This window comes from Phocoena sinus, chromosome 1, assembly GCF_008692025.1.
Source record: "Phocoena sinus isolate mPhoSin1 chromosome 1, mPhoSin1.pri, whole genome shotgun sequence".
NCBI classification, from domain to species: domain Eukaryota; kingdom Metazoa; phylum Chordata; class Mammalia; order Artiodactyla; family Phocoenidae; genus Phocoena; species Phocoena sinus.
The window spans coordinates 83,314,013-83,329,437 of NC_045763.1; the positions used below are offsets into that span (position 1 = coordinate 83,314,013).

General features: G+C 37.8%; 1 protein-coding gene across 3 annotated transcripts in view; it reads left to right on the forward strand.

Moving 5' to 3' along the window:
- The first annotated feature begins 6,207 nt into the window (after window positions 1–6,207).
- Window positions 6,208–15,425, forward strand: part of FNBP1L (formin binding protein 1 like) — a 122,982-nt gene continuing 113,764 nt past the window's right edge. For 2 of the 3 annotated variants that reach the window (XM_032653078.1, XM_032653085.1), the window contains exon 1: window positions 6,208–6,439. In XM_032653078.1, the coding sequence (XP_032508969.1) occupies window positions 6,416–6,439 (24 nt within the window). In that variant the 5' untranslated portion in view covers window positions 6,208–6,415. The remainder of the gene's footprint in view (window positions 6,440–15,425) is intronic. The other variant, XM_032653068.1, reaches the window with a different exon arrangement.

The following is a 15,425-nucleotide window of genomic DNA, read 5'->3' on the forward strand; positions in this document are numbered from 1 at the left end:
CCAACTACTTCTCTCTAGAATGTCCTGTATTAGAGATGACCTAGATTATAATTATAGGACCAGGCTCTTCAGGCTAAAGCCAAATACTCAGAGTTTAACCAGAAATTGGATAGCCGTTGGCTTATTTCGAAATACATGGATTTAACTTGCTGTTTTATCTAATAAGATACAACCGTATTATACAATAAAGTGATCACTGAAATAAAAATACCTTGAATTTACATATAGTAGATTATTTTACTTTCAAAGAACTTAAAATATCTAAGGTCTGAGCTATTTTGGTCCTTAAAATGAGCATTAAAATCTTAGCTAATTGGGTTTGGATAAGGATGAAGAGAACCAGCCTAGAGGTAAGTTTTTGTTGTTGTTGTTTTTAAGTGTAACTGACATACAACATTATATTAGTTTCAGGTGTACAACATAATTTGACATTTGTATACATTGTGAAATGATCACCACAATGTCTCATTAGAGGTAACTTTTCCTTATTAATTATTTAAATCATTTTTATTATCAACAAAAGTAATATTAAGCATCGACTTAATATTACTTGATTAAGCATGGGTAGTATAAAATCCTGACATGGAGGATGCAAAATTGTGATTTATGACTTTTAAAGTAAATCAATAACATATTAATAAAAATAATAAATAGCAAATGACAAAGACTTACAAATGTTAGAATCCTAATATAAAGACGGTAGAAACAAGGGTTACCATAATGGGTATGATTCTGTTACACAGGAAATGAAGAAAAAATTATAATCTGGTTAGATCCTGAGTATTCCAAATATATCTGAATGGACTCAGTAAAATTAAATTTTATTATTCCATTTTGGAATTGTTCTCACTTAGTAGCTAATAGTATATTTTCATTTCCTTCATTGTTAATCTGCATAGGATTTCGACAGTGGTGTGCTGATGTTTAGCAATTAGTTCTCCAAGGGAAAAACCAACCCTGATTTATAATATTTGCCAATTTCCATGGGGTAAGCACTCTCACCATGACAGATGCTAATCTAACATTTTTAACAACCTGTTTGCAAAATTCCTGAAAACTTAACAGTGGCTCTTAAGAGCCTGTAAAAGCTGGTTGTATTTCTATAAGTGCATGTGATACACCTGATTGGATTTCATAAAAAGAAAATAGAGAACTAGGTGTTCTTTTTGTTAACTGATGTGCATATCTTGAAATTTTGTCAACAAGCCCCCCACTCAAAAAAACCCTACAACAGCAACAGCAAGAAAAGGAGCACTTTAAGAATTTAATCAGTGGAAATTTTGGATGGGTTTGCAAAGGTTTAATAAACACCTGAAGAAATCTGCTACTTTTGTTCTATCAGGTCTCCTGGCTCTAAGGAGAATTTAACTTAAATAAATACCTAAATGCTTTTAGAGTTACAAAGTTCCATAACGACCAGTGGGAAAAAACCAATGGTCATAGAAAACCGGAAATGAGTTACCCCTTTAAGCAAATCTATTCCGTTTGATTTATGTGGAATTTTCTTTTACTTTTACTTTTTGCCAAGTTTCATTAGAGCCGTTATATAAAATGCTTTAACTGGATTCAATAATGGAGAGCAGAATCCCCAAAGACAAAACAGTAGGTGGTTTTCTTTCTTTCTTTCTTTTCAGTGAGCCACCTTAAAGTATGCTCTTGACGTTTTGAATTTCTTCCTATTCTTGGTTAGGAAAACTGTTAGTGCAGAAAGTAGCGATAACTGTTAACTAGCCAGTACCATTCTTCATTTGGCTGTGTGGATCAGTATTCTAGTATGATCCCTTTTCTGGTGTGGTGCTCCATTTGAAGCATTAAAACAGAGGTGCCAAGTACACTGCCTTGATATTCTTCCTAAAGGTAATTTTAGCTTGATTGTTCTGGCAATCCTATGTAGGTAATAATCCTATTTGTGGACACTGCCTCCATAGTTTTATTTTTAAGACATATTTTTAAGATATTTAAATGACAAGAAAGGAATTGCCATTGTTTATGCCAGAGATTGTTTCCTTTCAATGGTGGAAATTATATATGATTGGTAACCATTTGTGGATGGGACATTGATGCACATATGCACAGGAATGTTCTCTATGCTCCAAATATTAAGTTGATCTAAAGCTTTATTTTTTCTTTGGAAACACTTTTCAAAAAAGTGTTTAAGTGTTTTAACACTTTTCAAAAAAGTGTTTAAGACATTACTAACTTTATACATGGAATAAACTTTTGCAAAAATTTAATTTTGACAAGAGATTGATTTATGGTTGGAGGTTGATACATTTGGACAAGTAAATTATTCTATATTCCAGAATGTAGCAGTGAACAACTGTGTTTCACAATTTGACTTAATAAGGAAATTCATGCCAGGAATTTTTTTATTGAGGTATACTTGATGTGCAATATTACATAAGTTTCAGGTGTATAACATTGTGATTCACAATTTTTAAAGGTTACATTCCATTTATACTTATTATAAATATTGGTTATATTTTCTATGCTGTACTATATATTCTTGTAGCTTATTTATTTTATACATAGTAGTTTTTACCTCTTAATCCCCTACCCCTACCTTGCTCCTCCCCCTTTCCCTCTCTCCACTGGTAACCACTAGTTTTCTATATCTGTAAGTCTGTTTCTTTTTTGTAATATTCACTAGTTTGTTTTATTTTTCAGATTCCACATATAAGTGATAAAACAGAATTTGTCTCCCTCTGTCTGACTTACTTCACTTAACACAGTACCCTCCAAGGCCATCTGTGTTGTTGCAAATGGCAAAATTTCAGTATTTTTTATGGCTGAGTAGTATTCCATTGTGACATATATATGTGTATATATATATGTATATGTTTATCTGTATCTATATCTGCTATGAACATTGGAGTGCATGTATCTTTTCAAATTAGTGTTTTTGTTTTTTTCGGATATTTACCCAGGAGTAGAATTGCTGGGTCGTATGTTAGTTCTATTTTTAGTTTTTTTTTTTTTTAATTTATTTCTTTTTGGCTGCGTTGGGTCTTTGTTGCTGCGCGTGGGCTTTCTCTAGTCGTGGCGAGCAGGGGCTACTCTTTGCTGTGGTGCGCAGCCTTCTCATTGCAGTGGCTCCTCTTGTTGTGGAGCACAGGCTCTAGGCGCACAGCCTTCAGTAGTTGTGGCACATGGCTCAGTAGTTGTGGCTCGTGGGCTTTAGAGCACAGGCTCAGTAGCTGTGGTGCATGGGCTTAGTTGCTCCGCGGCATGTGGGATCTTCCTGGACCAGTGCTCGAACCCATGTCCCCTGCATTGGCAGATTCCCAGCCCTTGCACTGGCAGATTCCCAACCACTGTGCCACCAGGGAAGCCCTAGTTTTATTTTTTTGAGAAACCTCCATACTGTTTTCCACAGTAGCTGCACCAATTTACATTCCCACTAACAGTGTGTGAGGGTTCCCTTTTCTCCACATCCTCACCAACATCTGTTATTTGTGTTCTTTTTGATGATAGCCATTCAGACAGATGTGAGATGATATTTCACTATGGCTTTAATTTGCATTTTCTGATGATTAACGATGTTGAACACCTTTTCATGTGCCTGTTGGCCATCTGTATGTCTTTCATGCCAGGAAAAATTGAAACTGAAAAGAGCATTAGCTAAATATTTATTACATAAAGAATTATAAAAAGGGCTTACATTTGAATTAATACATGATAAAAATATGCAAAAGAAAATGCAACACTTTAATGGCTTATCATGGAGTAGAGTTCAAGTATGTGCCTGAGGATAAAATGCATTAAATGAAAGTTATTTTTCATAATTAATAAAAAGACAGTATAATACTTTTTAAAATTGCAATAAGCTTGTGTAATTTGAGCTCCTTCAAGTTTACTTGGTATAGTGGCTCCATTGTAAAAATATATAGAGAAAGTTAGGAGAATATTATTTCCTCGATTCCTTCTTAGTGTTGATTACCTTATAAAATATGTAATTTGAAACAGAAACTATGTGGTGATGGATTGCCAAAATAGGTCAAGTAGCAAAAAGATACAAGATAATTGGTTGGACAGAATTTTATCACTTGATGCAAAATATGATTTGGGGGTAGTATCTGGAATGTATTAATAATAGATTGCTGTTATACCAAAGAGATTTTGCTTTCAAGATGCTAAAAGTTATGTTTTACCTTTTTTAGAGATAAAAATGATGTGTTTGAACTGCTCACAAAATACCTTGTCATGGGTCCATAAAGAATAAATCTTATATACAAAAATAATTTAGTACCCAATGTATTCTGATTATGTTAAAAATCAGCAGCCTTATAAACTGCCATGCTGATAATATATATTTGTGTATGTGACTATATATGTGTGTGGAAAACACCTCTGGATGTTTGTTAGCTAAAATGCCCCTATACTATTTTAGAGATTTGTTATGAAAAGGAACACTCTGAAATCTGATTGATCTTCATTATTTTCATAACAAAATATATAACACAAAACATATATATTTTTTGTGATACTTTCCACTTTTAATAAGTTTTGCTTAAAGAGTTTGTTGAAGTAAATAGTGAATTTCAGTATCATGAAAGAATTTTGTAAGTTAAATAATTATTTGGGGATTCTCAATTTAAGTTGCTTATATTAATTATATTTAAATTTATGATAATGTAGACTAACAGAATTTTTTTCTGAATTTGATGCCCCCAAACCTAACTTTTTGAAGAGAAATTAATTGTTCTAAGTGTGGAGTTCTGTTCAGAAATTTTGGAAGAAGAAAAATGCTCATCTAGGAGATAAAACTTTATGTTCAGTTGGGGAATTGTGTAAACAGTATGGTTGAGGATAATCTTTATTGTGAATGGTAGATTATTTTACTTTGAAATGGAAAGCACAATTTTTTTTAAAGGGATAGGAGAGGTAGATGGTAGTGTTAGGTGACATAAATAACCTTGAAGGAAATAGAAAAATGTTGGAAAGAGAAAGTGTTTAGTCAATGCTTAACAGCCTTTTCAGTGCATGGCACATGAGCATTTAAATATTGGTGACAACCCACTTGGAAGAGGTATTTGTATCCTGGAGCTGGACTCAGAACTGCAGCAAACAATTTAGCAAGAGTCGTGGCTGGAAGGTCAGGAGGGCTCAGGATATTTGCCTCAAGGCCAAGAGGAAGTACAGCTAGGCAGGGACAAGGATTAAAGCGGAAGAGATTGGGGCACCTGAGCAGGCCCTATAGCCGGTTGGGAGACACACTGAGGAGTACCTTACTACTAGTAACTGGACTGAACTCTGTGTGTGTGTATGTGTGTGTGGTGTTTCGGAGACAAGCAATTAACGCTGAAGCATAAGTTAGGGAGTTGCTAAGCGTACTTGATGTCTTAATAGCAACAAGTCAAACTTGCCGACTGCAGTTAATGATTATTCAGAGAGGCCGGGAAGTAACTCCACAGAGAAAAAAGGAAATGGTGGACCTGCATCCAAGGTTCCGATATTCTGAGTGAGAGATATCTGAAGTTCGGAAGAGGCTCTTTGCACTACCGGTTAGGAATCTGCCTCCCATCCAACACCTCCACGCACGAGGTGCCCATTCCAGAAAGGGGGCAAGCTCAGTTCTCCTTTCCCTTTAGGTGACAGCTCGGGTCACATTTGTGCATGTTTTTCATCTCCTGTCATGGCAACATTCCCAAATGAATGGCGAAAGATCTGCCTCTTTTTATGATTTCCTGACAGGACTTATAAAATTAAAATGTTTTGTTAAAAACAGAATCGGGCAAGTTGCCTTCTCCTTTGACGCTCTACACGTTTCGGTGATTCCCAAGATCACTTTAACCATTTAAGACTTTTTTTTCTTATAAATAGACTACAACTCTTCACAATCTAAACCCAAGGATTTGGATGAGGTTTCTTTATCTGGGTTTCTCCCAAGTGGAGGAGGCAAGAGGCAGGAAGGAGTTGCCTCATTTAAGGGGCTCAGGGTAGAGACGGGCTGTGGGCGCCTTTTCCTTCTCTCCGTTTCCTTCTTGGAGGCAGATATTCGAATGACGGCGGCGGTGGGATAGTCCGAGCCAGGAGGTATGAGAAGCAAGAGACTGGACGCAAGGGAAGAGCCGAAACCCTTCGGCGAGCGGACACTGCCAACCTCCGCCAGGCGAGAGCGGGTCCGCCCCAATCCCAGGGTGCATCGCGCCCAGCCCCCTCCCCTCTCCGCGTCCCGCCTCCCCGCAGCCCGGGCCCCCTCCCCGCAGGCTTTGGGAGGCGGGGACGCGGCGTCGGCGGCTTCTCTAGTCGCGTCTTTCTCCCACACTGGGGAAACCGGCGGTGGCGGCACCTTCAGAGGCTGAGCAGCTGAGCCGCGAGCCCGCCAGTGGGAGGTCGGACAGACTGACTGCAGAGCCGACAGACGGACGGACAGCGGGGCAGCCAGACGGCTCGAGTCGCCTCGAGTTCCGCCATGAGCTGGGGCACGGAGCTTTGGGTGAGTCCGGGAGAGGGGCGCCCAGCGCGAACCCCGGCCCCGGAGGGGCTCGGGCTGGGCAGGCGCCGCTGGCCGTTGGCGGCCAGAGCGCGTCGGGCCATCCCCGGCGCTGGTGTTGGCGGGGGGTGGGGGTCCCGCTCCTCTTTGTGTGCAGACCCTTCTTCCCTCTCGGCCGGGACTTGAGAGGCTGCTGGTCCGCGCTCCCGTCGTTGCCGCGGCGGTGGGGCTGAGGGCAGAGGCTTGGACGGCTGGGGGAGCGGCCCGCGGGCTGCCGTGTCCGCCGCCATCCTCTCCTGTCCCCTCTCCCTCCTCCGCCTTCACTTTCCGGACGCCTGGCTCCGTGCCGGGCCGCGCTTCTCTGCCTTTGTATCTCCCCTCCCGTGGGCGGGGGAGGGGGCCCATTGTCCCGAAGGGGCGCTGTTAGCGGGCGGGGAGGGGGCTCGCCGCGGCCCCTCGCCCTGGCAAGGGTCCCCGGGGCGAGGGCGTCGCCGGGCTGGGGCGACGCGGGGAGCCGCGAGGCACCGCCCGCCGCCCTCGCCCCAGGTAGGGGGAGCCGGGAGGCTTTGTTCCGAGCCCGGCCTCCGGCCAGCCAGGCCCAGCCCACACGCCCATTTCCCTCTCCTTGTCTCCGTTCTCTGACCGGGGTAGCTTCGGGGACTCCGGCTGGGCCACCCCTGGCTGCTGCCTTGGGCCGGGGGGTTGGCATTTGGGATCTGAATTAAATTGAGTGATCGATGGGGAAGCCAGTTTTGCCAAAAGGAGCGTACGGCTTCCCGATTGCTTTACTTCCCTTTCCGTTGTCCATTATTCTCACTCCTTCTCCCGCTTTTCTTTCTCTTTCCTCCTTGCTTGTCTTGGACGCTGAAGGCTCCAGACAATGACCGGTCTCTGGCCAGGTGCGGGTGGACTGTAATAGGTCGGAGAATTCTCTCGCGACGCCTCCACAGAAGGGTGGAGGTGTGGAGGGCAGTGATTTCTCAGGTGCTGCCGAGGGACGGGGAGCTGGGGGCGCTGTCCCGAGAGCCGCCTCATTTCAGCCACTCCTCTTTTTATCCCACCTGTGCATGTTTTCCGTGCCTTTTGTTAACCAGGATCTCGTGAAATCACTGCAGAGAAAAGAGGAGAAAGAACTTTTTCGTCTCCAGGCATACAGTTAGGGTGGCAGTGAAGGCATATCGGTTAATTGATCAGCCTTCATTGGGCACAGTGTTTTATGTTATTTTTCACATTTTATTCACAGATTGGGAATCTTAGAATTGAAAGAGACTTTAGAGTTCGTCTAGTTGAACACTTCCTTAGCAAGCCCAGGAATCTGCAGCGTTCTGGACAAGTGTTTGCCCAGTCTGTAAACACACCACCCAAGAGAAAATATCTAGGAGCCTCTCCGTTACGTTCTTAGATAGCATTAATTGTTCTTGTATTGGGGGGGATTGTATAGTAAATTATGTGAGCTTTAATCTTTTACTTTGGTTAGATTCTCAGGCATTATTGATCTCTTCCCTTTGATTTAGTACATTCTCTAATTGATTATAGTATTTCCTAATTAAAGGAGATGGATATATTTCATTTTCCATTTTTATAATTAGAAAATATTTTTATATACTTGTATGATCCATGTTTCAGAGGGAGCAAAAATATAAGCAGAATACTTTTAAAAAGTACAAGTAATAAAACAGTGGAGGATTATTATTTAGGTGTAACTCTTAATTTAGATTGGAAAAAATTGCTTTGTATCACACTGTAGAAAAGCAGTTTTAAGGAGGAACAAAATATTTTAGTGAAGACTAAAATGTGATTTTTAAAGCTTTAAAAAATTTTTAATTTAAGAATATAATACAATCAGAAGCAATTACCCATCTCCTGTAGTTTGGTTATTTACGTTCAGCATTTGAGTAGTTTTTCAGCAATTTAAAAAGGTAAACCATAGAAGAGATGGGAATTTCTGTTCTAACTAAAAATTGTTTCGTATCCTTTTGAAAATTATGAAAAATTTTAAAATTAATTTTTCTCGTAAAACTTAATATATCTCCATGTTTTAAATTTTTTTTAGTGGTTTGAGGATTTGAGGGAAACATTTATTAGGAATTAAATAATGTGGAATCAGCTAATATCAGTTGGATGCTTACACCTTACATAAGTAGAAGTTGGTGTAGAGGACTATTGTTGGGACCAGAAGAGACCTTAGAAAAATTTGACTAGATTTCCTGTTTTTTACTAATCTCAGTTTTGAAAAAGGGTATTGTGTTTCCAGTAGATTGTAACAGACACCTGAACTGTGCTCTTGCCATTGAGGAATTTGAGGTTGGGAAAATTATCTTGAAAATTTGAATTTAGAAACCAGTTCTTACATTATTTTCATGTGTAGGATCACCTTACTGTCCCAGAGTTAAACTTTATTGAGAAGATGTTACAAAAAAAATTATGATAAAATGCAGTTATGCACTCAAACTTAAGTTTATTTCTTATAATACTCATTGGCATTTATTGCTATCTGTCTTATGTTAAACTTGAGAATAAAGTAAAAAAATTAAAACCACTCTAATAGTGACTCTGGGGGACAGAACTGATAGTGATAGGCTAAATTGGTTGTGTCAGACTTTTGTTTGTGTAGTCGTGAGGGGATATGAATCAACTGGTAATAAACTTGAACTGTGCTTTAAGGGATTTCTTGTGCTCCGAATGAGCATTTAAGCAAAGTAGTGAATATATGCTAGAGACTCAGTTCTGGGTAATATAATGCAAAGAGATGACAGCGTCTTCATTTCTTCAGGATGCATTGTTTATTGTGTTGATTTCTTTATTACCATAGGAAGAATGGTTGGATTAAGAAGTCTAAATATGAATTAATGATTTTGCAAAGCATAGATTTTGTAATTATTAGCTCTTTTTACAAATAAGGAAATTAGAGATTGGAGAAGTCCTATGTTTAGTCAGTAAGTTTTATTTATTAGGAGATAGGCTTTTAGTTTTTTGAGGAGCCAGTTAAAGTTCAATGGAAAAAAAAATCAGTGTATGTATGGGCTGCGAGTGTATAGATAGGAAAGAAAATGGCTGAGCACATCACATTCAAATCATGATTTATTAAAAAATTCCCCTCCCTTACCCCCGCTGGGAAATGAGGGGACTAGTCTGGAAATTAGGAAGTAGGTTCAAATGTCTGACTTAATTTATAGGGAACATATAAACCTTTTTTATGCCTTAGTTTCCTGGTCTATGATTTTTGGTCCTTAGTTTTCAGAGTGTATAATTTAAAAGCCATTGTTATTTTCATCATACTTTTTAGCTAGGTGCATTTGACAAAGCTCATGATATCTTTTGGGAAGAAACTGAAAAGTGTGCATTGCGTGATAGATTCAGTGGATTCTTTATTTTACACTCCTAGTCTTAACCCTTTAATTTAATGCTGCTTTATCTTTTTTCTCTATGTAGCACTTCTATTTTAACACATATTGTAAATGTACTAGACTTTTTGAGTCCTTGAGTGTAGGGACTGGGTTAATCTTTTTGTTTTCTCTAATACAGTGCCTGTTGCTGATCATACATGTTTCGCCCAATTGAATTAGTAGTTCATTGCATTACCCAGAGTATTGATTACTGATTAATAATTGCATCCTTGAGGAAGTTTTTATGGTTCTGAAGGCCTTCGTAGGTGATGATAAATTAGTGGTCTAGTTAACAATTCAAGAAGGTCTTAACAATCTGAAGCCAAAATGATGAAGTTAAGTTTTATTTTGGTTAACAACTTTTACAGATTGGGGAAGAACTGACCTCTAAAGGTAGTTGTTGTGAGTTTACCTGATAGGCTGATGATGTGACTGCCACAATAGCCGATGAATGGTAACTCAACTTGCCGTGGTGATCATTTTGAAATGTTTAGAAATATCGAATCACTATGTTGTGTAACAGGAACTAACAGTGTTGTAGGTCAGTTATACTTCAAAAACAAGCTCATGGAGAGATTAGATTTGTCGTCGGAGGAGGGTAGGGAGGAGGGGGAAATAGATGAAGGCAGCCCAAAGGTATAATAAACTTCCAGTTATAAGTAAGTACTGGGAATGTAATGTACACGGTGGTAAATATAGTTAACACTGTTGTATGTTATATATGAAAGTTGTTAAGAGAGTGGATCCCAAGAATTCTCATCCCAAAGGAAAAAAAGTTTTGTTAGTTCTTTAATTTTGTATCTGTATGAGATGATGGATATTCACCGAACTTACTGTGGTAGTCATTTTATGATGCATGTTAAGTCAAATCATTGTGCTGTACCTTAAACTTATACAGTGCTGCATGCCAGTTATATCTCAATAAAACTGAAGGGGGGAAAAAACCCCAAATAGCTGATGAAATCTTAGGCCACATGTAGATTTTTCTAGAACAAAGGAATTTGGTCCCATTGTAGTCTATAATGGTTAGACCAAATCTTAGTTTTACTTAAGATTTTTTTAGAAGGTGCTTATCTAGAGGAGTTTGACAAAGAGAACTCCTTATCATGTGAGCTGTATTGTTATTTTCAAAGGCCATGAAACTAGTGTAGGAATTTGGTTTAAAAAATGAAATAATTATTGAGTGTCTATTATGGGGAAGCACTGTGTGATGTATGGTAAGATTTATTAAGGCTTATAATGTCAGACCTGCTGTGAAAAATCTTAGAGTCATTTTGAGGTGATATTACTTACCTAACTCTAGAATATTCCCTTACATTGATATCACTGTTCAGAATATCCTTTGTTGACCAGTTCCTTCCCACCCCTTCCTTCCAGAGTACACATTCTGGATATTATCTTTCTTATGGGACTACCACCTTATATTTATTTCTTATATATTCAAATCTTTGGAAAATAGTAATGGTATAAATATTTATATCTTAAATCCCTTTTTTTTGGGTAGAAATTGTTGTGTTCAACACTGTATTACAGATATTGTTGTTACTAGTTAAGGAGGGTGACAGGCAATCAAGACACCCATTTATGCCACCATTCTACCCTGACAATAATAAGGTGGAAGCTGGAGAGCTGCCTGTAACCAGTATCTCCTCTTCATCGCTAATTCTTTAAACCACTCATTTCTACTCCTCTTCCCTGCCTTTTATCTTAAAAAATGCACTCTCTTCTTCCCCCAATCTATAAAATACAGGTTTGGCTAGAAACTTAAAAGCCTGTTCTGCCTACTTTTCCTTATCAGCTCCTGTTTGCAGGCAGGAAATAGGACAAGAGAATAATAATGGTTTGTAATTATGGAACATCTTCTATGTGTACCTACCGGTGGTATCTTATTTAATAATCTTCAACTTTAAGCATTTTCATCTCAATAGCAAAAAACAAAAAATTCTTTTTTGGGGAACATAGTCATGTGCGTATTAAAAACTAGTAGGAAAATATTATGTAAAGGTTTTGTTTTATAGGAAGCAAAAACTTTTTCCATATATTAGCAATTTTTTCTTAAGTTCTTTTTTTTTTTTTTTTTTTGCGGTATGTGGGCCTCTCACTGTGTGGCCTCTCCCGTTGCGGAGCGCAGGCTCAGCGGTCATGGCTTACGGGCCCAGCTGCTCCGCAGTATGTGGGATCTTCCCGGACCGGGGCACGAACCCGTGTCCCCTGCATTGGCAGGCAGACTCTCAACCACTGTGCCACCAGGGAAGCCCTTTCTTAAGTTCTTGATCGAGAACTAATCATCAGACTTTTAACAATACCTTGTGAAATATTAGTATATATTTGTTACATGTTGAAAAAACATAAATGTATAGAATCAGATTTTCCTATTTTTGGCATACCATTATTTTGTTGTTTCTAGAGCATAAAGTCATCTGTCTTATTCCTTTTGTATCCCTGTTGTATTCCTAATTTGTAGAAAAGGAATAGGCATATAATAAGCAGTGAAATATTTGTTGAATGAGGGAATCAATGAATTGTTGGAACTCTATCATCAAACTATGTTTTGAAAACTAAGGTTATTTTAATGTTTTTTTCCCCAACATGTATGTCTCATACCTTTGTTTAATCTTAGGGATCCTTTTTATAATCTGAAATTTAATTACTTCTGTCTTTTCATATGAAATTTTTCTCAATTTATTTAGGTCTTGAGTTCTCGTCTCCTTAAATTATTTGAGTACAAATGATTATCTTATTTATAGCGTATTTTGTGGCTCGTTGGATTCTAAAAATGAAAACAGTGTTGTTATATGCTTTGACATTAGGGTTGTCATGTATAAATGATATAAATGTAAATGGTCTGAGACTTAATGAATTGGGAAAACATAAAAGATTGATTTTTTCAGAGAGCACAAAAGTTACGGTGATTCTGAGAGATTTTTGAAAAATGTTAACAGATGAACCGGTTTGCAGGGCAGAAGTTGAGACACAGATGTAGAGAACAAAAGTATGGACACCAAGGGGGGAAAACAGCCGTGGGGTGGGGATGGTGGTGTGATGAATTGGGCGATTGGGATTGACATGTATACACTGATGTGTATAAAATTGATGACTAATAAGAACCTGCAGTATAAAAAAACAAACAAAAACACAACTAATACTAAACTTTCATTGGGTTATTTTAATGGAAATATGTTAATATAAATGTTTCAGACATTACATGAAATTTCTAAAAATCTTATCTGTTCTGGTATAATGTTATAAGTCATAATTTTAGTTATTACTTTAAAATGTATATCTCAGAAATAACTAAAAAAAGATAAATAAAAAATAAAAAAATGTTAATGGTGGCTAGTTGAGATTTTTTTCCATTATAAATTATAAAAATCAAAATCATTGAAAATGCTATGGTAAATAGCAAGCATTACTTTTTTTTTTTTTTTTTTTTTTTGCTGTACGCAGGCCTCCCTCTCCCACTGCGGAGCACAAGCTCCGGACGCGCAGGCTCAGCGGCCATGGCTCACGGGCCCAGCCACTCCGTGGCATGTGGGATCCTCCCGGACCGGGGCACAAACCCGTGTCCCCTGCATCGGCAGGCGGACTCTCAACCACTGCGCCACGAGGGAGGCCCGCAAGCATTACTTTTGAATCATCTTCTAGACTTAGACCATGAACTAAATTAACATCCTTTACTATTTGCGAAAGCTGAATATAATTAGTATTTGTTAACTTATTTAATTTGAATTAAATTAAATATTTTTTTATTTTTAAAATTAAAAAAATATTTTTATATTTATATATATATATTTATATATATTTTAAAAATAATTAAAATTAAAAAATATTTTTTATTTTTAAAATTAAAAAAATATTAAAATTAAATTAAATTTAATTAAATAAATTAAATTAAATTAAATAAGTATTTGGTAACTTATTTAATTTGAAAATTTTCTTATTTCATCTTCATTTAAAATAAAAGCTTCATTAAATTATAGCATTCATACATTAAAGTGTACAGTTTTTATATGTATGTTAAGATTTGAAAAAATAAAATAAATGCACTCATTCATGTCACTCCCAACCAAGAGCAAGATATGGAAGTCTCACTTATGCCATCCCCGGTAAATATCCCCCAAAGGCAATCAATCACTATTCTGAGTTGCATTGCCATTGATTAGTTTTGTAGGTTTTTTTAACCTCACAAAAATGATAATATGGTATGTACTTCATCTGACTTCTTCCATTTAATGTGATCTCTTTGAGAATCATCCTTCTGTGGTTAGTTTGTAGTGTTTCATCGTATATGTAGGATTTGTATTTTCTTCTGCCATGTGCCTGGGGTCACTCCTAGTCTGGGACCATCTTAAAACAAGTTCAGGGCTTGAAATTCCCTCCTGTGGTTGTTGGATTTTGTTTTTGTCCCCATAGCTCTTGCAATGTTATCAAAACAAAAAATCCAAAATATCCTCAGGGCAAAAATAGGTGGTATATGCTTTTTTCCCTTTCTGGATTCTCATTTTTACTTCACTTGTGACTTTGTAATTCCTTATTGTCTTGGCTTGTTTTTTGGTGCTTTAAAATTTTTGGAATATAATTTATCCATATTTAAAAGTTCTTATCCAGTGGAATAGTGATAGTTGATCCAAATAATCTAGCCCGACACTACTGGAAACTGGAAATTCTTACGTTGAGATTTTCGTTTTTGCTATTATATTTTTAATTTCTAAGAGCTGCTTTTTGTTTGTTTTCTGAACATACTTTTTTTTTTTTTCCTTTGGCCATGCCATGCAGCTTGTGGGATCTCAATTCCCTGACCAGGGATTGAACCTGGGCCACAGCAGTGAAAGCACTGAATCCTAGCCACTAGACCACCAGGGAACTCCGCCCCCCCCTTTTGTTTTTATCATTAAATTATTATATAATTTAGACAGTAAATATGGTGTATTTTTGCTTCTTTCCAATAGAATACATTTGATCACTTTTTTTTATACAGCAGATTCTTATTAGTCATCAGTTTTATACACATCAATGTATACATGTCAATCCCAATCGCCCAATTCATCACACCCCCACCCCCACCCCCCCACGGCTTTCCCCCCTAGGTGTTAATACGTTTGTTCTCCACATCTGTGTCTCAACTTCTGCCCTGCAAACCGGTTCATCTGTACCATTTTTCTAGGTTCCACATATATGCATTAATATACGATATTTATTTTTCTCTTTCTGACTTACTTCACTCTGTATGACAGTCTCTAGATCCATCCATGCCTCAACCAATGACCCCATTTCGTTCCTTTTTATGGCTGAGTAATATTCCATTGTATATATGTACCACATCTTCTTTATCCATTCATTAGGTTGCTTCCATGACCTGGCTATTGTGAATAGTGCTGCAGTAAACATTGGGGTGCATGTGTCTTTCTGAATTATGGTTTTCTCTGGGTATATGCCCAGTAGTGGGATTGCTGGATCATATGGTAATTCTATTTTTAGTTTTTAAAGGAATCTCCATACTGTTCTTCATAGTGGCTGTATCAATTTACATTCCCACCAACAGTGCAAGAGAGTTCCCTTTTCTCCACACCCTCTCCAGCATTTGTTGTTTGTAGATTTTCTGA